A 25493-nucleotide genomic window follows, 5' to 3' on the forward strand; every position below is an offset into this window, starting at 1 on the left:
CTAGCTTGGTCTTCAATTCCAACAAGACATAAATTGTATACAAGTTAAAGCTTTTAAACTAGTCACTGTTTGGGATTTATGCATTCCAGCCAGGTCTCATGGCTGATCAGCTTAACAGACCTTGTAGTGAAACGACTGCTGCACTGCTTCAGTCCCGTGGAAATAGTATATTCCCTAAGAAAAAAAAAAAAAAAAAGGGGGTGGTGGTGGTGGCAAGAAAACAGGACTTTTGGCTGAAGCATAAACAGCTGGTCAACACAAATCTTTCAGAAATTCACTGTATAAAACAATCATAACCTTTCTTCCCTGTAGGCCCACATTTCCCATAGAGACAAGTATCAGAATTAATAAGCCCTTTGTATACTGGAAATGTTGTCTAGTGTGAGTGCAGCACATTAATTTGCTGTTCATGTTCCCTTCAATTCACACTTTTGGTTGCAACTCTGCATAGCTAACAGCTTCTCCCAGCAGTTACGCATGGAAATACTCTGATAGAAGATAAATTATTCCCACTTAAAACACAGCTGCCGAAAGATGCTAGCTCCTGTTACAAACCTGGTAGTTCACAAAATTTCTTCTAGAAAAAGTTGTAACAAGAAATTGTCTAAATGTAGGTGAGGACAAGTGGAAAAACAATACCCCAGTGCTAAGATTTAACTTCTGGAGGGACTCCAAGGACTACTTTTGGTACCATGCCTTAACACTGGGATTTTAAGTTGAAGAAAAGAAATGGACACTCCAACTCGTTTAAGGTGGTGCATGAGTATGGCTTTGTATTTCCATCTACCTTGTCATTCAAAAGAATGAAAACAAGTGCTGAAGTTGCTATGGGTCTACTTTGATTTCTCTACCATATTCCTTTCCAAACGAAGCTGAGAAAACCCAGGAAAGCACGGGCGTCCTGAGCTACGCTTGCTATATTTTTAAGTCAGGTCTATCACAAAATTCAGATTAGCATTCTGCACAACTGTCAGCTGATATTGTTTTTTCTAGTTTTGTGTGCGTTTATTTCAGCCCTAAAAATAAATAATTTTGCAGTATTACAAAAAAAAAAATCAATTATGCTGCTGTTTAATCTATGCCTTATCTGGAAACAGTTTCAGAATACAAGATACAAACAGGATAAAGTTCATCTTTAAAAAAACAAAGTCACACTGTTTCTATTTTCTGAAGAACCTAACTTGAAGCTGGCATGTTTCCTACTTAGCGGTTATCTCTATCAATAACTGAGTGAAAATTCATATTAATTCAAGTTTTTAAATTAAATGCAATTAATACAGGAAAAATCTGATTAATCAGAAGATACACTTCACTGATTTGCATGTATCTATATAAAGCAATGGAAGTTTTCAAATAGCTGACCTCAGGCTGCCAGATTTTATACCGGTGTGATAAAGCTCCAGAAAACCTCGTATTTTGACTGGAGGCTTCAACTTGAAAGTTTAATGAGCGTGGAGCAGGCAGTGCTCTTTTCAGAGTAATTCCCTAAGCACTTGAAGTGATTACATTTGCAATGAGCCCTATCAAAAAAAAAGTCCAACTTAATTGTGACCAACCTCACTCTGTGTCTGTTTAGAAGATATTTTTTCTCCTGGTATGTACAATACATACAGTTCAAACAGCCTATTTCTCATCCACGACCCTCTGTAGCAGAGCATCAAGAATTTCTGCCTTAATGGATCTTAGAGAGTGAAGAGTTGTCTCAGAGGGAACCCCTGGGCTCCAGCGCTCAGGACAAACAGCCCTCGTGAGACTGGCAAAGGGCACCGCTTTCATTTGAGGTGTTTTTCTAATATCATGTTGCATCTTCGTTCTTACCACTTTCTCCATACACAGCTCACTCCTGTCTTTATTTAGACTATTACGTCCTGATGCTCGCTAGCTCCTGACAGCCAGAAGCACTCGGATAGCAAATGTCACCCAACTGCCTGCGGGCCATTGTTGCATCACACTTGCGTGTCCTGGTGGAAGGAGGCATCAGATGGCACCGGAGAAGAGTGTGTTTAAAGTCACCTGCTCACTGAGAACTCTACATCATGACTGCAAAGGTAAGCTAATTTTCCTGCCTTATTAAAGTGCTGGGAATATAGGTCAGCAAAAATACAGGTGAGCTACAAAAGAAAAAGGAAATAAAGAAACCCCTTCTTGAATTGTTCATTTTCCTAATTAACAGAGCACTGCCTTAACATCGCAAAGACAGTGTTCTTCTACCAAAGTATTTCATTTCATGCTTGTATCTGACGAACGTGTACTCATTTCTCATTTCAAAATTTTGCTCTGTTTCAATTCCTATTTCATTAATACCTACACTCACTCCTAGGAAACATTTTATTCCAGGTCAGAGCATAACCAGAATATGTTTCACGTTCAAATAACTACTAGTAGAGCACCTACAGTCACCAAACAGAATTTGGCATGTATGTAAAAGGAAAAGTAATTTAGAAATCAGTATTTTCATACATACGAAGTTTTCTATCCCCAGACTTGTATATATACAAGTGACATGCATGTACATGTGTGTGTATACGTACATACACACATGCATGAGCCATATTAGAAGTAATTTCATATTAGAAATAATAAAGAGTAATTTCTAACAGTTCTTAAAACCAAGAAAAAGTGATGAACGAGGGAAGTGATCTGCACAGTTATAGCGATCTCCTGACACTAGTGCACTGCAGCACGGACAGGGTTCTCACAGGAGGTCTTGTAATGTTGGGCTACATGAGAAGGAAGGGGAAGGGGAAAAAAATGATGTCCTGGGGAATATTCGGGTCTTTAGGGGCTACCAGGTATCTCAAGAGGACTCTGTCAGTAACTCCACACTCCTACATCGCTATTTACTGGAAAACTCTGCAATAATAAAGTATTATAAACAGCAAAGGAGCTCATAAAAATCTATTTCCAGATTTAAAAGGTCTTCAGAAACATAAAAAACAAGTAGAAAAAGAGCAGCTTTTTGACCAAAAAAGGTTAAACCTAATTAAATTAAAAGCTTCAGTTTGAAGTACTTTTTTTTTTTTTCCCTTCCTTTTGTTTAGTTTTGAAAAATAATTCAGATGCCAAATGGCATTCCAAGTTTAATCCAGGGAAGATAAGCAGAAATATTAAGCCTCATAAAAGAGCAGCTGATACTGAGAGCATCATCTTGAACGAGTGCAGTAATGCAGCTATGGTCAGTGTACTCTTTGTTTTCCTCAAGTGGCTTGTTTCAAACAAATTATGTAGTTTCTAACTCACTTCAACTTTCAGACTACTTCATGCATTTTCAAAATGATAAAAATTCAGAAATTAATTTAACTGAGGTGTAAGATGAAAACCATATAAACCCCAAACTCTTCTTTTAGTCCCTGTACAACACGTGCAGTTCAACTCGCCCCTGAGTATGCAACATTGCAGACAGAACATAAAATCCTTTTGTTACCATGCAACACAAAACAGACCTGTTAGACTGCAACATAAGATGAATCAAAGCAAAAGTTATGAAAATTATTAAAAGAAAAAGGGATAAAAATACATACACTTGGTATAGGCATGACCTGCATCTGGTCACCCTGGGGAAAAAGAAAAAAAATCACTGTAAGGGTAATGGCTTTTAAGGGTAGAACAAAGGTCTGAAGCAGTAAATGTAGCACTCAAACATTTTAAACCAAAAGTTCAAAGTATTCAAGAAACCAGGGTAAAAAAATAAAACCAGAATCTTGCATTTTAGTTGCTGAAATGATCGGTTAGTGTATTGGCATTTATGATTTTTAGGAGACTGGACTGGTAAAACCCATGCTATGATTAATAAGAGATGGTAATAAGAAAGTACCTGTATTTACTGTAACTTTTTCAGCTTTAAGTTCTCCTAACGGGTATATTTTGTCTATTTTCACTACAGCGACAAGAGGCTCAGCCAGACCTTGGTAGCAGGGCAGAAGCCCACTCTTTGAAGTTGACTTCAGTTGAAACAACTCCCTCAGAAAAAACAGCATTTTCACTTAGGCAATGGCAAAACATCTGAGAAGGACACGATGATGATAAACTAGTCCAAGGAATCCCACTTTCTTTACCCCAAAAGAGGTAACTATGTGCTCTTCCCATGGTCTCACTTTTGTATTGCACTTGGCAGAAGGCAAGACAGTCTTGGCCAAATTGACCTTTTTTTCTCATCCTGGGACCCGACATATGAAGACAAAGACACTTCCATTTACAGCTTCCAAATGGAGAAGACTGGTCACAGGGTTGTCAACTCAACACGTAAGACATTTTGGGAAATACAACTGTATTTTCTAATCTTTCTAATCTGTCAAAACCAAGTATTTCTTTTCTGGTGGGCACTGCACATTAAAAAAAAAGAAGCTGACCTTTCTCACACAGATGTTATTTAGAAGATGATTTTATTCTTTAATTACTTAGAAAACACAGGCTTTGACCACCAGCAGACTGACCATCTATTGAAAAAGTTGTTTTGAACATTAGAACATCCTCTTCCAGCTGAAAAAGTCTTGTGCTTACTTGGAGTCTAACATAGTGTTGACATATCTTTGACAAACAAAAGTAATTCAGTTATTTTTAAAGTCCTCTTTTTATTGCTACAACAGAAGAAATTTTTACTGAAGTTTGACCAAAATCCAAAGAAACTGATGGAGCAAGCTAGAGAGCAGAAACTACCATGAACCATCAAGAAGTTTGCTTTAGTAAAAAGTATCTGATTTCTATAAAAACAAACACAAAAACTGGTAAGAATCCAAATTTTCTTCAAGATAATGGCAAAAAGAAAAGAAAAACCCATATAATTCAGCATGTTAATGTCCTGTTAGTGGAACATCATCTGAAGTCCATGGGCCATGTGAGAAAGGAGCGAATTTGAGTAGGTGCCAGTCGGATTAGCTGGCCTGTGATCAAACTGTTATCAAGGATATGGTTACGCAAGCAGAGCACAGATTGCAAACCTGTGTTGTGTTTTGTTTTTAAAGGTCTTTTTTTGCATTCACTGGTAGAGAAAATAAAACACAACTGGAGCTCCTCTTCTGTCAACAGAAGAAAACAGTATGTGAGAGGTAGAGGCATATCCACAGTTACGGTACAAGATTATCTTACCCGTGGACACAAATATAGCTGTGTATCACATCAGGTTTTCCCACAGACTTCAAGAGGCACTCACCACGATGTAACTTGCTTTCTATTTTGGCAATCTCTTGAAGCAAGAGCTGCAACTCGTTGTATTACAGTTAAGCCTGACTTTCACAGGAATACAGAATTTAAGTTGTTAGAGGACTTGCCCTACTGTTTGTTTTTTCTTGCAGAATTTCTTAAATCAAAAACCAAGAAAAACAAGCAAATTTCCTCATAGGGACCCTAAAAGTACCTACACAAAAATCAAAATTGTGATGATGACAACTGGAAAAACAAGCAAAAAGATAAATGCAAGAGTCTGCTGGCAAAGCGTTATTGTTCATGAACAGGCAAACGCTTTTTAAAAACAAGCCTGCTATGGGAAACTTTTAAAAAGTGTCCTGCCTCATTTCCTGATTCCTTGGAACAGGAAGGGAAGCAGGTCAAAACGCTATCGTTTGAAATAGATGACAGATGACTGCATTAGTTGAAGTCCTTCCACAAGCTCCTGATGCTGGTAACAGGACAAAGCTGTTCCTAGAATGCCAAAATTTCCCCATTGTATCACTAAGGTAGCCCAGGAACTGATTTGTCCAGCCATTGGTATCACTTTTTTTTTCATGGCACAATATATACAGATGAAATGATAAATTCTACCTTTTCCCTTAGATACATAATTCTAGTTTGAGAGACAGAACATTTTCAGTACCGTGTCCACTCATTAATGCTGTCTGTCTATCGTCACGTACAGGATCAATGAGCATCAAGTCACAGACTGCACTATTTTGCTTTTTTGAGAACAGTCTGTATTCAAAGATAAGGAGCTGTTTCATTTTAAAGAATAACCCCTTTAGAGAAGCAGCTGATCAAAAGAACAGATTTATCATATTTGTCTCTTTAACACAAAGCTTATACTAGACTGTGATAGGTTCTTTAAGAACAGTAACATAGTTACTATTTGACTCCTTCATTGACTTGGACTATTGAGCTTTGTCTGTTAATACAGAAGACTTTTTGGGGAGGCAAAGAAGGTCAGAATGAGTGGGGAGAGACACAGGAACCAAACATAGCTATGTAGAGGGGGTTTTTGTTTTCTAAATGGACCTGCCACAACTGCATGCTGATGGTGACCAACAGAACACTAGGAACTTCCTTGCTCTGACCAACCAAGGTTAAGCAGGAGGAAGAGCACTATTATTTACATTCATTTCACTTCTATTCCTCCACACCGCAGAGTGAGACTGGTTTCCACGTCTGTTTGGAAAGCACGCTGTTAATAGTCTCCCCATCAGAATCCGTGCTCATGTTGCTTCTCTAGGTCTCTTCCATGAAGAAGATAATACTTTAGACCTCAAGAATATGCTCCCTACAAGCTGTTTTTCTCACTGTGGTGTGCCATATTCACATGGGATAGAGAAGATCCCTCCCCCTGCACTTTCACGAGTGTTATAAATAGGGATCCCTGAAGCAGACAAGATTGTTGGAGACTTGACAACAGGTCGTCAGAACAGCTTTCCAGCATCACCTTGGAGATGACAGCACCTTGCAGCAAGAAGCAGTGGGGAGAAGACCTAACTTTTGTAGTGGTCAGGATGGGTGAGGTGGAAATTCAAGGACTTGACCTTTCTGGCTTCATTCCTGTTACAGGGAAAGCAACGGGGGCAGCTGCTGCCCCCAGAATAAACCTTCTTCTAATTCTGTCTTCTGCACTATTGAGTGTGGAGCAAGACCTTCTCGTCTAATCAAACAAGTATAAAAAAAGCCTTTCCTCATTCATGCTTCATCTTGTTGAACATGAGCCATCTGCGTGACTTGTATCTAACTACAAAACACAAGCAGAGATGACTCCAGTGGAAGTGGGTTGTAGGTGAAATGGCAAAGTGACAATAGATTGTCAGAGCTCCCTCACCCACCACAGCTGAAGGCAAAAGGAAGAGAGAGCCAGTTTGCATCCAGCTTTTCTTACCTTTCTCTATCTAGGTAGCTCCTTGAAGCCTGCAAATAAAATCTGTATCTGCAAAAACTTCAAAACTCAGGTAACAAATTCACCCAGAAAAAAACAAAAAAAAACTTACACCCATGTCCAGAAAATACACAAACTGAGTCAAGTTGCTAACTGAAGAACAGAAATTGAGATCTGAATATATTCAGACGAAAACAAAAAACACTTCCCTGTCCCAACACTCTGGCCTCTAAAAAAAAAAAACCAACTGGCTGGAAGGTCTTGGTGAGCTGCCCGCTGCTGAGGAGGCAGGAAAATATTAGCAAGGATTTCATGAGGCTGAACATCGTGTGCTCCCAATGACACATCTGGCTCGGCATCCAAGCTGCAGACAGGCTAAGATACCCACTGCAGTATATACTACATCTTAGAATACATCTTTGTGCTGCACTAAAAAGCTGGCGTGTTTTATGAAAAACAAATATACAATGGTTTCAGTAAATACAAGTTATTATTGAAAAGTGTTGTATTGAAACTTTAGAGACAGAATGGACCATTCATTACCAGTATTAGAGTCACACTTGGATAAGCAGCTGCTCTGTGAGTAGGTGGTTTAAAAATTAACTCAATACTTTGAGGAAATTTTTGGGCTTTTTCCCCCCCTAACAGAATAGAAGTCAGAGCTGAAAAACCCTGTTTATCCAAAACCACACTCAGTTTGGTGTTTCTTCCGATCCTATGAAGAAGTGACATGACACCTGACTTTCCAAGCATAATCAAGTCACATCATGTGGTAAAATACTAAAAGAAGCACTGGTTCATTTGAAGCACTGATTTCATTTTCTCTAATACAGCAAAATAATAACAATTAAATCACACAATGCAATTACTCTGCATAAAATTTCAGAACTGTGTTTTCAATTACTTTATAAAATACTTTTCCTGCTCTCCCTCCTTTACAGCAGGCTAGCACTTAAAGAATTGAGACTCCTAATTAGAAGGAATTTAGCTTGTCACATCAACTTCAAGAATACGCCAGAAGCAACACAGAACAAACACTGAATTCCTGTGAAACCAGCAGACGCTTTCTCCATTCCCTTCCTTCCTCTCAGGTCTTTATCACCTGTTTTCATGTAACACCTCTACTGAACAGTAAAGACAGAAGGAAAATACATCCAAGCCATTTCATACTAGATTCTAATGGTAACTCTTTAACATTATTGTGCATTTTTTTTTTTTTCCAATTTTTGAAGGAAAGGGTCACAACACATGAACTGACTGGGCCATGGTCAGAGGTCACCTGGGATGGGATAAATAATTAATACAATATACAAGAGTGACAGCAGATATAAGTAAGTGACCATGTGAACAGCAGCTCAACAGAATTTAAACTAACCTTAACCTGGAAGGCAGATTAATGCAATAAGAGCTTTAATTAAACAGCAGAGGAGTTTAAGCAGTGTGCTGCCAGGCTTGCTTTTCTTTCCTAAAACAGGTAATTTTGTCATTCCTGGACATTTAATTTCACCAATTTAGAAACTGAGGCCCACTGCTGCATGTACTTTCCCTCAGCTTACTTATCACTTGTGAATCTACACAAGATGCTCAGTGTGACTCGGTCAAATCCAACCAGCACAGCTCTAAAACACAGCTCTCCTGGTAAAAAGCACTATCCTGACAGTGTAACAATGTTCAAATATATCCAAGTCTTCAACACTATTTTTATTTCTTTAAAAGAATCTCCTACTTACACTAACCACGTTAGCACTCAAAACCAGCATATAAAGCATATACAAAGCTTACCAGTCTCCAATATTGCATTTAAAATAGAAATGTCCCAGACTTATTTGCACTCACTTAAGAACTACCCAAAAGCTTAGCTATACTTGATTTTTTCTACGAAGATCTGTACACAGCCGAGTGCCTTTCATTCTATTTGAAGAAAATGCACTCTCTAATTTTTACTCTACAAAGCTGTACTCTGGTAATTCTATGAATTCTGTGATTTGTGTCTTGGGCTCATGTAGAAGCATCGCACAACTTCAAGACTGCTCACTAAGGTAGCACAGAGTGAGGATGGAAACTTGTGTGAACATATATGCAAACGCTTGCTCAAGGCAGAAGATATATTTAGAAAGTAATTAAGTGTTTTACAAAACGCAATCTGAAAACTACTGACTCCCCACCATTTTAACTTGTGATTTCTATAGAAAAAACAAACTACTTTTTTTTTTTTCCCCCTAATGATTTTATCTCAGCTGTAATTTTGCTAGTAGCCTCACTTCTGCCTCCTTTCCACTCCCTACCATAGTGGAAAGCTAAATTTTACTAGTTTCCCCATTCCTTTTGCTTCTCAGCTGAACATGCACATACATGCTACACACTACTCAGCTTTCCCTTCAGCACATCCAGGCTAGATTCCCCTCATTTCAGTCAAAATACGTCTTGGCTAGCAAAAGAAGTCTAAAAATACACATAGAATTCCTCCTCTTGGCAGAGGGTTTTTCAGGGCACTTTACCTCTGCATGAGCAGTTTCAGCATGAACTGTTGCAGCTCAGCCTTTACCCTACCATGGTCTTGGTCTCAGTCACGTCACTTTATTCTCCTTTCCTCTCTCCTTTCCTCTCTCCCACCAAACAGCTGCTCTGCTCCTTCTCCTGAGCTTGTCAGAATTCAACATAACCAGCAAAATTCAAAATAAAGTAAAATGGAGAGGACAAGGTAGGTAAGAAATCAGTTGTATCAAATACGAAAAATTAGTGTGAAGAGCAGAAGGGTGAAAAGACAGAGACATTTCCACTTCTGCTATTATTCCCCATCATGGATACATCTATACTTGCAACCCTTTAAAGTCCTGGAAAAATGGGATGGGAATGGTGTTTCAATTAAGGGTATAGCACTACTGGAGTTTTGAGAAAAGATGATATTCCTGTGTTTACTATATTGAACTGAAATTCTTTAGTAATACAATACAAATCCTCTCAGTGTTTTCAGATTTAAAAAGAACATATAAAATTATTTGTGTTGTGATTTTATGAATATGGCAAAGCAATATAATTACTAGAACTCAATGAAAGTAACATGCTGCTCTTACATATAAACTTTTAGCACTTCAAAGCGTTGTATCAATTAATTTGACTTATTAGGTAAACAAAACTTAACAACCTGGAAAAATGGCCAAAAGCTGATACCTCTGGACTCTGTGTACATTAGATATAGATGACTTGGTTAGAAAAAAGGTCCAAACAATTATGGTTCTCCCCTTTTTAACTGTTTTTATGTCACTGGAAACCCTTTCAACTGACATTCAAAGCAGTCCCACTATGCTCCTGTGGACACGTTTTAACCTTCCTATAGTTGGGAAAGAGACAACTCAGCATCTGGAGTATGATGAGAAGTCCACATTTTTTTAGCTTCTTACTCAGGTTTTCAGTGTTGTTTGCTTATAAAATATACAGTGCCAATACCCTTCACAGAAAAGCTACTTTTAAACTGCAGCTGAACAGATACTGTTAGCAATTCACCACCAAAATCGTAATTTTTTCTGTAACTCATAACATGATCCCCATGATGGAAACCTATTAAGACAACCCTTCAGAAGCACAGAGTTAAACCTTGGTTACAAAGGACCCATATGACAGCAAAATAAGATAAAAGCCTGACCTTCTGAAGTCCTCCATTCTCCTCCACCAAAGGAGGAAGAGCACTGGTGCTATTGGTAGATGGTGGTTCGACATTGTAGTCACGAAAGCAGCAGAATAAGGTGCTAAAGATACTTCGACTCCTCTGCTTCTTCAAGCTGATATTACATTGGGACACTAGGAAAAAAAAAACATCAGAGAAATAAATTCATGCAACACAGGCCTAGTTTTCCAAACACACAAAGACTGAATAGATGCGTGGTTATTACCCCCGAAGTCCTTCTCAAATCTTATGATAACCTCACAGAGATTTTTCCATCACATCGAGACCCCCTTCCTTCTGTTTCGGCGCATTTTTTGCTTGTCAGACTCATGCAATGACGTTAGCCCATTACTAACCAACCCGGATCTCTGCACAATCAAAGCTCTTGCCATACTACGACACTTCTGAGAGATTTCCTAGAAATAGTAGATACTGTAAATTACATGAAATAACTTGCTGCTAAAAAAAGTCTTGACTGATCTAAACCAGAAGAGACGCAAGAAATGCCTACTGATGCCTGGGTATATTTTCTAGACAAATACACAATCATGTGCTGAACATTTAAACTCCTGCAAGGGTCAGAAAAAAATCCTGAGGCGTTTCTGAGTCTCCTCTGCTACTGTTTGACAGCCTTGTGGGAGGACAGAAGACAACGCAGAGGCAGTGCTGTGAGCTGCGACACTGGCTGCAGGACAGGTCTGGAGAGGGTGTTACTAAACAAACAGGAGTCCTGGCCTTTCTTTTCAACTTGCTTATTGGTCTACTGGGATAAAAAAAACCTAAACTGGTAAAAAATTACATACAGTTCAATAAAAGTACGTGTAGCGTTTCTAAAGACTAAAAACTGTAGATAAAAGCAACAGTTTGGAGAAGAGAAATGCACAGAAGACATCTAGTGACTTCCTCAAGAGTCAAACTCCTGAAACTTAGATCTTGAACATACATTAAAATAAGAAGAAAAAAAAGAAAAAGGAAAAAAAAAAAGAGTTGGAAAAAAGTTTTAGAATGTTTTAATTCATATTTGATTTGATCATTGAATATTTTAATGATCTGCTGTTAGCTAGAAGTATTTGTTTCCTACGCCAGACTGCAACACCCAACAGATTCAGGCCTCTTTCAGGGCAGGGACAGGCAGGTGAACCCCTTTCATCTTGTGCCTTTCACGCAGCCCTTTTTCTTTGATGTTTATCTACACCGCTGCAACGTAAGGTACTGAACGCTATCGATACTCAACTTATTAACACCACACAGTAACACAATGAGAGACAACCACGTCACGTGCATCTTGCACATAACTGCTTTACCACAACTATTACCGTGAATACTGTGCAAAACCAACCACGCACCCCGTGCCAGGGACAGGCACTCCCCTCTGCTGAGCTGCCCTACCTTAGCCAGGACCAACCGACCCTCTCCATTAAGCAGAGGAATATTTTAGACTATAGAGATTAATCGTTTCCTTTTCAGAGTCAACAAATGATTTCATTTAAAATACACGCAAACAAGCCTGAACAAGTTATTTTTTTTTATTCTTTTCTCACAGCTATGCAGCAGCGCATCTTAAAGTGGCAAATGTTAAAAGGTGGATTACAGCGAGAAGAAAGGATGCTATGAAAGTTGTAGCACCAAGCAGACTAATAGTGATCTATGCACTACATAGTTTATCTACATTCAGCATCAGAAGGAACAAAACTCTCCCCCCATCCCCAAGTTAGAGCATGAAATATTTAGTAAGTCCCATTACACACATCAATATATAATTCCCCATCTGTCCTCCTCTCTCAAATTATTGTCATCTTCCTCCTGATATATACTCCTCCTCCGGCCTCTTCTCCCAGGCAAGTAGCGATAGGACAAGAGGACATAGCCTCAAGCTTTGCCAGGGGAGGTTCAGGTTGGACATAAGGACAAATTTCTTCTCAGCAAGGGTCATTAGACATTGGAACGGGCTGCCCAGGGAGGTGGTGGAGTCACCATCTCTGGAGGTGTTTAAGAAAAGACTGGCATGGCAACTAGACCTGCCATGGTCTAGTTGCCATGGTGGTGTCAGGGCAACGGTTGGACTCAGTGATCCCAGAGGTCTCTTCCAACCTGATTGATTCTGTGATTCGGTGATATTACAAATATACCAAGTGCAATCAAGGCAACTGGCAATAGAAATACAATAATACAATTATTAATATATAAAGAAAATTTCAGTGGGAGAAGAGTTTTGTATGAAACAGAACAAATCTCGCCTGGAAGAATTAAGGGATTAATCAGAATTAATCGCGCTCTGGTCAGGTGTGCAGGTACACGCGTGTGCTTTGGCAAGAGAGCCTCACAGTGAGATTTTGAGTGAACTTCCAAGTACTCTCTGAAAATACATGCAAAATCTGATTTTGTAGAGTCAGAACAAGCCAGACATCAGTATTTTCTCCTCTCAAAGCACATGCAAGGTGACTAACAGGTCCAACAGCAATATTCTGTTCTCCGTATAGTTTATATTTCCATATTTGCTAAAATATTTTTCTGTCTTAAGGGTGTGAGCAATGCTCAGGTTCAGTTAATTGCTAAGAGGAAAGTGTACCAGTATCAAAAACTAAATGGGTTTTGTAAGCTTTCACCATTGAAAAAGCACTCAGATAACAGAATAAAGTCAGAATTGAGCACAGATTTGTGTGCGTCTGCATGTTTAAGGAAGTGTTTCATTACTTTAAAGACGCTTGTAAACTGAAACCAATCTAATCACTGCTTTTCACTACTCCACTTAAACAGAAAACATATGCAAAACTCTAGCCAGGGGTGGTATATGTTACAGTAAAAGGCTCATTCTCAAAATGTCACATTCTGTTTGCAACAAATTTGCAGAAACATGCATTTGGAAATCCCCAGAGGATGCCTGTGTAGCCAGGAAGGACTTTCTCAAAGCAGCACTCAAGAAAATTTGTATGGCAGGCACAAGCAAGTTCGTTGCAGTATCATCCGGGCAAAGGACAACTCCTTTCTGAGCTCAGACACTGAAACCTGCCGAAATTCGAACGGGAAGCACAATGCTGTGTGTCCTGTTCCCTACAGCTAGTGCCACAGAAACCTTCCTAATAATTTGTATTTTGTTTTCAGCCTCTATTTAAAAATATGACAGCAAATAATCAAATTTGAATGCTTCAAACAGAAATGCTTTTACACAGCATTTATCATAAGCTTTCGTTTTCCTGGACTTTGTAAGGTACGAGAATGTATCATTAAACTTCATTCTGCAAACAATTTTTATGCATAAAATAGTCCTCCCAACAATTTTTATGCATAAAATAGTCCTCCCAACAATTTTTATGCATAAAATAGTCTTCCCAAAGCCAAGACTACATTTTATAATAAAGCCCAGTTCATATTCCAAGCTGGGATTGAGGGAAGTCTTCAACGTAGGATCCACTTCCATAAAGTTAATAAAAAGTGAGTGTGTTAAGCAAGAAAAACTAATTACCATATGTTTGGCATAAGAAACGTTGCAGACTACTGAGCTCAGCCTTTGGGAAGTTATTGAACACAAACAGCATGCAAGGCAAAAATTTACCTAACCCACATCGTGTTCATCCCCAAACCTCGTCACGCTAAAGATCAGACCATGGACACGGTCTAGTTGCCAGGGTGGTGTCAGGGCAACGGTTGGACTCTATGATCCCAGAGGTCTCTTCCAACCTGGTTGATTCTGTGATTCTGTGACAGTTCGGACACGCCAAGAGCCTTATTAACAGATTATGGGACGAAGTCACAAATTTTCAAGAGAAATCCTGCCCAGTAACAACTACAGCATTTAACGGAGAGTGAAAGCAGGGATGCTGCATGGGCTCCGACGGCTACGGCTTTATAAAGATGCGTGTGGCCAAGAGACGCTTGAACCTGAGCATTGCTCACACCCTTAAGGCAGAAAAATATTTTAGCAAATATGGAAATACAAACTATACGGAGAACAGAATATTGCTGTTGGACCTGTTGGACACCTTGCATGTGCTTTGAGAGGAGAAAATGTGTTTGTGGTGTCAGGGCAATGGTTGGACTTGATGATCCCAGAGGTCTCTTCCAACCTGATTGATTCTGTGTGTAATTTAAAAGAATACCTTGCTGCTCTGAGCTGCTGCTTGTAGCAAGCCTTTCAATCACATATAAATTACAGCAGCATTTATAAATTCATAAATTCATAACAGCTTCAGCTGCACAGCAGATCCACAGGAACAGTATAACCACTTAGGAACTATCACTTCTATCTTTTCTACACAGATGACTGAAAGAGGCAGTAAACAGGGTAAACAGGCTAAATAAACACTCAAAAATCACAGACAAAAGCTACTGATTTGTCCAAATCATTTAAGAATTCTTGTTTTCCTTGATCAATTTATGCATTTCAAATGGCCACTCATGTTTGCTTAGTGAAATATTTGTTCTAGGAAAAAATATTCCTTCATATTGTTTTTAATCTTGGCAATTTTGCCATTCATAGTACAGTGGTGTTTCAAACAGGTCTTTCCACTAATTTAGATATTATTTTAAAGATATGTTTTTTTTTTAATAATATGTTATAGAGGCTTTACTGTGACTTAATAAATTATAATTTTGGATGCAGTAAGGAACAGAAGTTCTCAAGTGGCTTTACGTGCCATGCAGTATTAACATACACAGGTATTGTACACATAGAAAAGACTTGCACCATTATCTCATTTTGAGCAACTACGACACTGTTGGGCATCACAGAAACTAGTTTCTCCTTCCTTGGTAACGCTGGACCCAATCCAATAGGCGCTGCTGTTTGCTAGATTCTTCTGAACTGCTGACAGTACATACAGATAGCTAACTCTGAAGATGTAAAGAAGCATTAATATTGAACATTACCATAAATTTAGGCATTTTGGATACCAGCAAATTTTAAAGAGAAAAAAACTGCAGAGGATAAAACCTGGTGTTCCTTAAAAGCCTGTATGTAAGACCAGGCAGTAATGACACTGGAGTGGTAAGCTGAATTATCTAAACTCCACATCTCAGAAGCATCCAGCACATGGAATTTAGAGATAATTTTTCTTTTTTTCCCCCCTCCATCTTTTAGGAGATACAACCTTGATTTCTGGAACAGATTTCCTACAGCACCCACAGAAGTACTCTACTCATTACCCCTATCACCACTGAACGCTGAAGACAACTTTAAGTGACCTTTTCCAATCTTAAACACTGCATACCAAACACTTGAACACTGCGTACCAAAAACCCCAGGCAAAATAACTTCACAACACGAAAGCATGTTATCCATGAAAGCAGAGAAGACTGTAGCCAGCAGATTATCTGCAGAGCTGAAGAAAGGAACAACGCAAGACTGGAGCGATGCTTTCCCTTAACCCCATCCCAGGTGCACTGTAACTGCAGTTTAAGGACTTCCTTACCTAGAGACATCAACTGCGTATGTAACAGTCCTCAACTGGTTCCTCTTTTGTGACACTGTCCCATCACGTTTTGAACCTACCCCAACTTTTAGTGCCAAAAGTATCCTGGGACAAGAAGGTCCACAGCTCAGCCAACAGCTTTGCTCTTTCGTAACTCTGACCCTCTTTGTTTCTTGTTTTTGCACCTTCTCTAATTCACATTTCTGAGCAGGAGGAGGGGGACTAGAACCACACACAATATCCAGGATGAAAGGAGAGAGCACCATGAATCTGTACACCCACACAATGCTTTGTTCCCTTACTTTTCTAATAATTCCTAATATCTTACTTGAGTTTTACAATGAGTGAGCATTGGGCTAATGTGATTTTTCAGCAGATCTTATTATAACACCAAGATCTCTTTATTAGCAGATATTTCAGGCATCACTGCAAATACAAGTCAGGAATTCTTATGTCTCCCCATGCAGAAAATTTCACTTGTATCTACACTTAATTTCATCAGCCATTCAAAATCACGTTGCTTTCCCACAACTCTTCACAGTTATGTTTTAAATCTATGTACAGACACACATATACGCACACATTCATATACATACACAAACAAATACACACCCCTTTCCCTTACGATTTTTGTCACCTTATTTCCTTATTCCCTTATTCCCTTTTCCATATAGCTGAAGACTACACTGAAGAGCAGACTGCCCAGATCCATATGTAACTTCTTCCCCAGGGATCTCATGGAGCTCTGCAAGAGCTTTCAGCGAAGCACTTTGTCAAATTATCCGATTTTGTAAAAGATTATTTGCAGACACGGTCAGAACAGGAGCACAGCTCTTCCTGCCTAGCAGGGAAGTCCCTCTGGTGCAGGTTTCCCCCGATTTGAAAGTGCAGGGTCTCACCTATAATCTCCAGATGCTATTTCTAACGACAAGCCTCACTGCTTGTAACCTGCATGCTACCTGCTGCTTGCGGGCAACTTAATTCTTGAATTGCCTGCAAGTTTCTGGAATCCAAAGATGGTCCACAGGACTGTGCTTATCGAGGTCTTCCAGCAAGTCCTAATAATCCCACAGCATTACTAAACCTGGGGAGGGGTTCAAGGAAAGATAAAGGCAAGTTTTAAAGCAAATTACTGCAATCCCATAAGCTTAAATGGAAGATAGGCAACCATACTGGGTGGTTACACAAAGAGAATGGGAAGAAAAAAACCCAACAAACCCTAAACATCCCAGACGAATGTTATAATAGAAATTAATACAAAAGCATGCTAACAGAAGTAATCTACAACATCTCAAACCTCCTTTCACTCAAACCAGCCTTTGGAGGCAGAAGCGTTGCGCTGTTGTTGACCCACTACAATCCAACAGCAGCACAAGTTACACAGTAAAGAAGCAGCTTTTCCCTCATGCCCTGTATTCTAAAAAAGTTCAGTTCAGGGCTTCTCCCATCAAATTTTCCTGCAGTTGTGTGAAATTACAAAAGTAGATTGTTGCGCAGCCGTAGCACAAGAAATCCCCTATTGCTCCAGGAAGCCACCACGGGATGACCGGAGGGCTCCTAATCCAGCCCATCCCTCTGCAGCTCACGAGTGAGCTAATTACTGCCGAATTTTTCCTAATTAAATGACTGCAACAGCCAGTCCTCACAAATAATATAAACTGGGTAATGAAGAGACTTTCCGTGCGCTTACAGATGAACTTGCTAAATGCAATACAGTGAACATCTGTGTATCGTGAGCTCTCCACTAACAAGTTTGTTTATAATACAAATTGGAAAGATGCAAGTCAGAATAAAGTGGTATTAAACAAAGCCTTTCTTCAAAGGGAAACAGTTTCGAAATTTATACGTGATTAGAGACCCATAATTTCTCAATCTTCCTAAAAGGCTTCATTTGATCTCATTAGAAAAATAAAATTTTATATCCTACATGACTCAAGCTAGAAACAATTAAGTAGCAGAAAACCAGCAACTTTGCTTATACAGCTCCTATTTTTATGATGTATTGACCAGGATAGAAACTATTTTACAATACTTGATGCCAAATCTGCACATGATGTCCAGGTTACTTTGGTTTTAAATGCCATTTGCAGTTTATCATTGAAAGGTTTAATCTTCCACATGAGCTTTGTAGAAAATACAGCAATAACAGCACTGTCACATACCTGAACAACCGCCCGCAACTGGTTTAACCTTCAAACATGCAAAACCCAAGCAAATTGCTCTGTTTATATTCGGCATGATACACCCCAGAATTATCTTCATTTCAACTGAAGCTGGCAACTTCTCTCCCCCCCCCAAACATAATTAAATAAACTTCAGGCTTTGGTTTTTCCGTTTAAATTATTTCTTTGAAGGGAGGGATCCCAGACTAGTTTAGCAAAAGAAGAATCTTTCCAAAACATTTAACTACCTCCCCGCCAAACCCTTTCCCATACACTGCATTAGTAGTCTGCTCTGGATAGAGCTGATCGCATGGCCAGGGGCCAAGAAATAAAAGCTTAAACACGTAAGACAGGTGGGGACATGGGGGGGAAAAATAACCAAGTAACTTATTTTTACTTTTGAGATAATCTCTTCTTTGTCTCACTTTAATATGCTTAAAGTAGGTCACTGCACTTGGATCTGAAAAAAAATGTCAACATCACTTATGAACTTTTAGGAATTTTAAGAAAAATTAAACATTACTATCATTAACCCGTTCCATGATGTTTTGGAAAACAAGCTCAGAAGTTGCACCTGTACGCTAAGATCAAACGGTTACGCAAGAACATCTTATCTCATTCAAAGAGACGTTATCTAGTGGGTATCAGAACACTACAGTTTGTGTTCCACACCTGTGAAAGTCCTATAAAAATATACTTTCACATAGTACCTAGGACAAAAGGAGAAAAATCATTGGAATGAATGTTAATTCCAGACAACTAAAGCGCTACGAAGAAAAAAGACCTCCATGTAACCAAAGCAAGCTTTGGAAACATTTTCAGTGCGGCAGCTTAAAGCAAAAAACTTCTGCCCTACATCAATTATTTATTACAGTCCTCAAGTGTAGGTGAATTAAATACCTGCCGTTGTTGGATGCTCATTTTCTAAGGACCAAAAGTAGTGAAATTCCAAAGACACTTTTTTAATACACGACACAGAACTCAGCACTGCTGTCTCTGTACAAGGCTGTGATGCATCATGAGATATATACAGCTAGTAAATGTTAAAACCAGCAACTGTACACAGAAGCTTCTCAACTGACAAGGAGGGATAAGAAACCATGAAAAGACTCAGAACAGCACATAACCCCGACAGATCCCAAGGCAAAGTCCAAAACCCTAAAGCAGTTGGTACACTTCGGTCTGCACACTGAGGTTTGGTTGGACATACATGATGGTATAACCTTCCTACCATATGCATCAGCTGCTCACACAAGCCATGATTTAAACACCCGTGCTGTCTTGCAGCATTCAAAAAATTAGGAGGGTTGCTACTAGGAAATGCTCTGTTAAAGGACATGTATCTGTCAAAGCCCAACTCCTTGCATTTACTCAGCTCGAAGACTGAAGGCAGATGCACTGCTTCAGGGGCATCCACATGTGATAATGAAGCTGAAAAGTTAAAAACTGTTTTAACAACCTAATTAACCCGCTGAACTATGTTCTGAGTGAAATACCTTCAAGTTCAAATTAAACAGTGCAGACTTTGGCCAGCTCCTTTCCCGCTCCAGCGCTTGACAAGCTAAACGGGGCTACACTGAGACCACTTCCAATTTCGAGAAGCAGCACGTGCAGATCTGTATCTCCAAAGGACTGAAAAGTAGGTCTCCTTGTGATCCAGGAAAAAACTAATTAACACTTAGCACCTTAATTTTTCTGCCTGTATCGCTTGACAACGGAACAGCCAGGAACAGAAGATGGATGAGAACATAAAGGGGAAGTTAGGAGATGTTCACTTCCAGTGGCACCCCAGTAACTCCTCCAGCAAGAGGAGCCAGGGAGCTGTTGCACCTCTGCCTTCTATGTAAACAGTTGGACAGTGTTTAAACAGGAGCTGGATGTGCCCATCCAGCCTTGCCTGAGTTCTCCTCCAAGCTAGAGAAGAGCTGGAGCTGTGGTCGGTACCTGTCCTGCGCTGGCATCCATCCACCTGGTCAGCACGTGGCATCCTGCGAGAGAGCATCAAGCACCAAGGGCCCGTAACAGGGTGCCCTGGTCTTCAAGGCTGACCTGCGCGCGCCCACTTCCTTCTCATGTAGGACTAAACAGCTGCTGAACATGCTAAAGAAGGTGTTAGAAGTATATACAACATTTTTTAATGCACATATGCGTATGTGCATATACACACACGTATGTGCATATACACACAGTTCACAGTCGAACTTTTTCCTAAAAAAAAAGAAAAAAGAGCCACAGCACTTCATACATTCCAGAGAAGCCGATGGATATAAATTCCCAAAACATATCTCTGCTTAAACATAAAAATAAAATTAGTAAATAAAATAACTAGTCACATCCCACAGTCACTCTTCCAACAGCTCATAGTCTGAAACAGTAACAGAGCTGCCTCACGTACAAAGGATGAGAACCACTTGGGGGTGAAAAAAAGAGATAAAAAATTAAAAGAAATAAAACCCCTCATCTCATTTTCACACTACACACAAGGCACGATTGTAGCACTGGAGTTTAATGTTTGTCGGCAGAAATGATCAAACTCAAAGTTTTTTTTCCCTTCTACTAAAACAAAACATTTCACGTCTGAAGTAAAACTCATGCAATGCAAAAGCGATGCTTCAAAACAGCTTAAGGGCAGAATAAAATACAGCAAATAACGCAAAAGTAGCTCCAGTACCAAAAGATTACTACCATTTTTAGCTGGATGGAAACCAAAGCTAACTAAACTATGCAGGCAACATTATGGAGATGTATTAAGCTACAAAATAAACAACTTTTTGCAGTGACATTATGGAGCCATCTCTCTGTGCCTCCAGTGCTTCAGTAGGTTTAATCTCGGCCACAGTAATCTACAAATAGAGTCGAAGCAATAACCATAGAATCTGATACATGTAAAGCAGCACACCATGAAGATTCACTTTAAAAAAATATATATTTTCTGTAAAAAAAAAAAAATGGCAGCATTTCAGAAGCTGCAGCATTTCTGCGCTGTTTGAGCAAGGACCGAGCTGCTCGCTCTGGAGATTTTCCCAGCGCCGAGGTTTGGAGCGGCCGTTGAACAGGAAATACTGCGCAGTCTGTGCATGCATTACATTCCTGTCCCGCCCCGAGCGGGCGGCCAACAAACAAACCTTTCTTCTAGTAAAAGAGGGGGGGGAAGGAAAAAAAAAAGGCAGACTGCACAAAGTTCCCCAGCAGATGCGGCCTATGAATCCACACCGGCCTTTTCTGCTGATAAAAAGAATTCGGTGCATTTGCAACGTTGGGGTAACGTCACAGTTTGGTGAAGCTGGATCAGCAAAGACCTGGAAGTTTAAAGATGTAAAATCTGCGATGCTGAGGTGCTGCAGGGTGCTGTGAGTGAGCAGCAACGGCACATATGCCAAAGGGCTTATTTCAAAAAGGTTTTGCCAAATATTAGTAGCAGCTCACAATCAAGCTGCAACAGTCGATCAGAACGGGGAGAATTTTGTACAGCAAAAAAAAAGACCTATTTGCAAAAAAAAAAGGATTGATTTATTTCCATTTTATTTTATGTGCAGCACTGAAGAACAAGGACTCAGCGCTTAAGTTTCTCTTCAACCATAAAGTAACAAACAGAACCAGTAACGAGAACATATGTTTGTGTATCTCGACTCTTTTGAATTGCTCCCAGGTTGGCCTCTTGAAATCCTGGAAGATATTTAATAATAATTTGTTAAATACTTGGGAGGGAAGGCAAAAAAGAAACAAACAAATGGGAACATGAGCAGCACACGGGGTCAAAACGGCAGCATCTCCGAGTTTGTTGGTCCCGGCTGATACCCTCTGGCATCAGAGGAGGATTAGAGTCAAAACGGCAACGAAGCAAATGTAAACAAGCATGTGTTTATGGAGCAAAAATATGTACAGTACCCGATCTGCTCTGCCTTGGATCCTGCTTAGACGTAACATGGTAGGAAAGGCAGAAAAGAGCAACTCGCCCAACGCCGAGTAGCTGAAGCGCAGGGAAGGCAGATCCAAGGGAGCAACAGGCGTGAAGCCATCGCGCAGCCGAAGCCGTTAAAACTTAATTCAAAGCTGGTACAATGAATAAAAACCAGTCTTTGAACCAACTCTGATTAAATAAAAAAGAGTGAAAAGCTAAAGAAAAGTGCTTTCGCAGAGTGCGTTTTCTTACTACACATGGTATGAACGTACGGACAGACAGACGGGTACTCGCACGTGGCACGGGCCCACGCCTGCAGCCCCAGGCCGCATCTTCCTTAAGAAGTTATGTGTGAAATCAGGATGAAGTTACTGAAGAGCCGTAAAAGCCCCTTTTTCTGTGCTCCACGGGCACCGCGCAGTGTGTAAAACACCCAGCTGCTCACCTGCCACACGGATTTTATCCAATCGATGAATTTTTCAAGTCAAAGCGGGATCCAAACTGAAAGCATATTGCCAGGCACCGTACCTATGATCAGCTCATTGCCTCATCAAGTTTGTTCAGTTTAATAAATAAATGTTTGGGTTCCCCCCTCCCTGTCCCAATGACCAAATTCACAACCCGAGGTGGTGAAATTAAGCTGAGTTTCTTTCTGCCTCCTGCCACAAACAGGTTGACTCAAACACAGGTGACAGTTTTGGCACCCTTTTTTGACTTGAAAAGTATGAGACAAGTGGTTCACCAACCCCAAATGTAGAAGAAATTTTTCTATTCTCTTTCCCCTCAAAAATACCACTACACCTCCAACCCAAGCCTTACCAAAACCTCGCTCATCTGAGGAAGCTTAATTTATTATTCCTAAATATAGCCGTAAGATGTTCCCATAGAGACAGCAACATTCCCAACTGTACATTTTGCAGCAAATACTTCAGTAAGGCATCAAATCTGAAGTATTACTCTATTTTTGCAAGCTTTCCCATCTCTTTCCTAGGAACAGCTCTTCTCTAACAGATTAATCTTGCAAAAACGCTGTTAAAGGGTGCTCCCCTGCAAGGATAAGTTTTGTTTCTCCGTTTCGCCTTATGAATTTTTCATTCACTCCCTGGGGATATTTTGGGACAGGCTACAATTCTCATTCCTGCCAGAGAAATCACTCATCCAAAGTCTGCTCCCCAAAAGATACATCTCTAGTAGTAAAAATCAAACTAGGATGCCTTTTTTTTAGCTCCTTTGATGCCTATTTCCATTTACCACTTATTTCTCCCAACCCATCACTATTTTGTGGATATTGAGTGCAGTTCTCATAAAACTGCTACTCTGCGAGAAAGCAGACATTTAAAACTGTGGTGTTTCTGGTAACATGTTTTAAAGAAGCAAAGCCATTTAAATCACATAATTCCTGGAAAAGACTCTGTCTTAACGGAATAAGGAACACGCATGACTACTTATGAAGTACTTACCTTCTTTCTTTGGAACAAAAATATAAGTTGTGCAACCTCAAAAAGATATTGACTTTAATAGAGACATAGTTCTTTGGATCAATTACTGTTTTCGCTCGTTCCTCCCTGCTCTTCCTCAAATTTCTCTATATTATGAAACCCAGACACAAAGGAAAACAGAGGAACCCCACTCATTTGGAAGAGGAAACTTTCTCTAAATCACTGGATCATCTGTGCTTTGGTCATTAATATAATCTAAAAGTAATAGCTGTTTCTAACAACTAAAAACACTCTTGAAATTAAAGTTACAGCCACCATACAGCTAGTATCACTTCAGGTTATTTGAATCCAGTGCTTCTGGGAGCAAAATTAAAACATCAGATTTTGATTATAAAATTAATTGTTGCATCTTTAGTTGCAGGGGTTTCTCAAGGAGCAGTCTGGAAGACACTTGAGTGTATCTGCTGGGACAGAATCTGACTTAGAGGAATTGCTCCCAAAGTAATTTCTCCTCCAGCTTTAGCTTCCATGGAGTAGATTTTACCCAATCTTAGATTACCCTCCATAAATTCATTTTTTTTAATACTTGTAATATTTATGGACACGTAATACAAGCGCATATTACAGAGAGAAAAATGTTTGCAATTTTATTTGCTGCATTTTTTCTTCAAGCTGTTGTATCCACCCTCTACCAGTTAAGCTAGAAAGAATTTTGATGAATTTAAGTTTTCAGTAAGATTACATATATTCTGTTACTATATTAAATCTAAAGTAATTACAACATCAGCCACTGCGGGTTTTCAATTCAATGGAAGTGTCACTTGCAGAACAGCAGCACTACCAGGTATCTCTGACAAAAGTTTTAAGCTGTAGCTTCATCCTTCTGTAACAGAGCATCTATTGTTACACTCCTAAGTAAAGAGGTAAGTAAAAAAAAAAAACAACCACAAAAGCATATTGCAAATTCTCATTAATAATCTGCTAAAATACCTAGCATTGCCCTGGTGAAGCATGAGCCCTCTCTCTCCTTGGCTTTCACACTCCTCTTCCCTGGGGTGTATTGAAAAAGGCCAATAGGATACATGCTGTCATTTTTCAAAGACAAGCGTAACATATTGTATTAAGTTTAAAACATTTAACTGCCTATCTGAATCCTGATCAACTACAAAAAAAAACCCCTGACTGCTAAGGAAAGAACAGCCAAAACAAATACACATCTGGTATTATTTAAAATGTTTAGGAGTCTGATACAGATTTTTATTTCCTTACTGGCTGGCTACGTATGTTGTACCAAAACACAAAGCTGAACTAAATATCAAAACCATCTTTAGGAAAACGTTCAACTTGCCTCATTCAGCAAGTCCATAATTTTTATATATATATTAAAAAGTTAAATGTAATATTTCACATTAAGAATTAAAAAGCCTGAAATTATAACTATCAACAGTCTATAAGTTAATTCAACCAATGCCAGCAACAACTGTAACAGCAGGAACTGCAGGAACTGCTTAATGTATTAAGTGTATTTTCAACTGAAGTAAGTTAGAAAATACTAATTCCTAGCTCTTCTGACCATGTACTTTGGACTGAAGATTATTTCACCCATTCAGCATTCCCAGACCATTAACAGCAGCACATTCCCACCTGGAAATATGATAATCAGAAAGCTAAAACCTAGATTAAGACTGAAACAAAAGATACAGGAAACTGCAAGCTTTGTAGGATAAAGTTACTACACTTTTGACCAAAAAAAGCAGCAAAACTTGCCCAACTTCCAGCAATTCCTTTCTAGAACAAAGCCACATTTTATTTCCTGCTTAGAAATTCAGCTAATAAAAAATGAAAATAAATTAATT

General features: G+C 39.4%; 1 protein-coding gene across 3 annotated transcripts in view; it reads right to left on the minus strand.

The window, feature by feature from the left end:
* Positions 1–25493, minus strand: part of CTDSPL (CTD small phosphatase like) — an 88189-nt gene that overhangs the window by 25971 nt on the left and 36725 nt on the right. Inside the window, exons 2-4 of one of the 3 annotated variants that reach the window (XM_068404634.1) lie at positions 10707–10861; positions 3522–3554; positions 121–174 (exon numbers count right to left, since the gene is read on the minus strand). In XM_068404634.1, coding sequence (XP_068260735.1) covers positions 121–174; positions 3522–3554; positions 10707–10861 — 242 coding nt within the window. The remainder of the gene's footprint in view (positions 1–120; positions 175–3521; positions 3555–10706; positions 10862–25493) is intronic. The other 2 variants (XM_068404635.1, XM_068404636.1) reach the window with 2 other exon arrangements.

This window comes from Nyctibius grandis, chromosome 7 (assembly GCF_013368605.1).
Source record: "Nyctibius grandis isolate bNycGra1 chromosome 7, bNycGra1.pri, whole genome shotgun sequence".
Classification (NCBI taxonomy): Eukaryota; Metazoa; Chordata; class Aves; order Nyctibiiformes; family Nyctibiidae; genus Nyctibius; species Nyctibius grandis.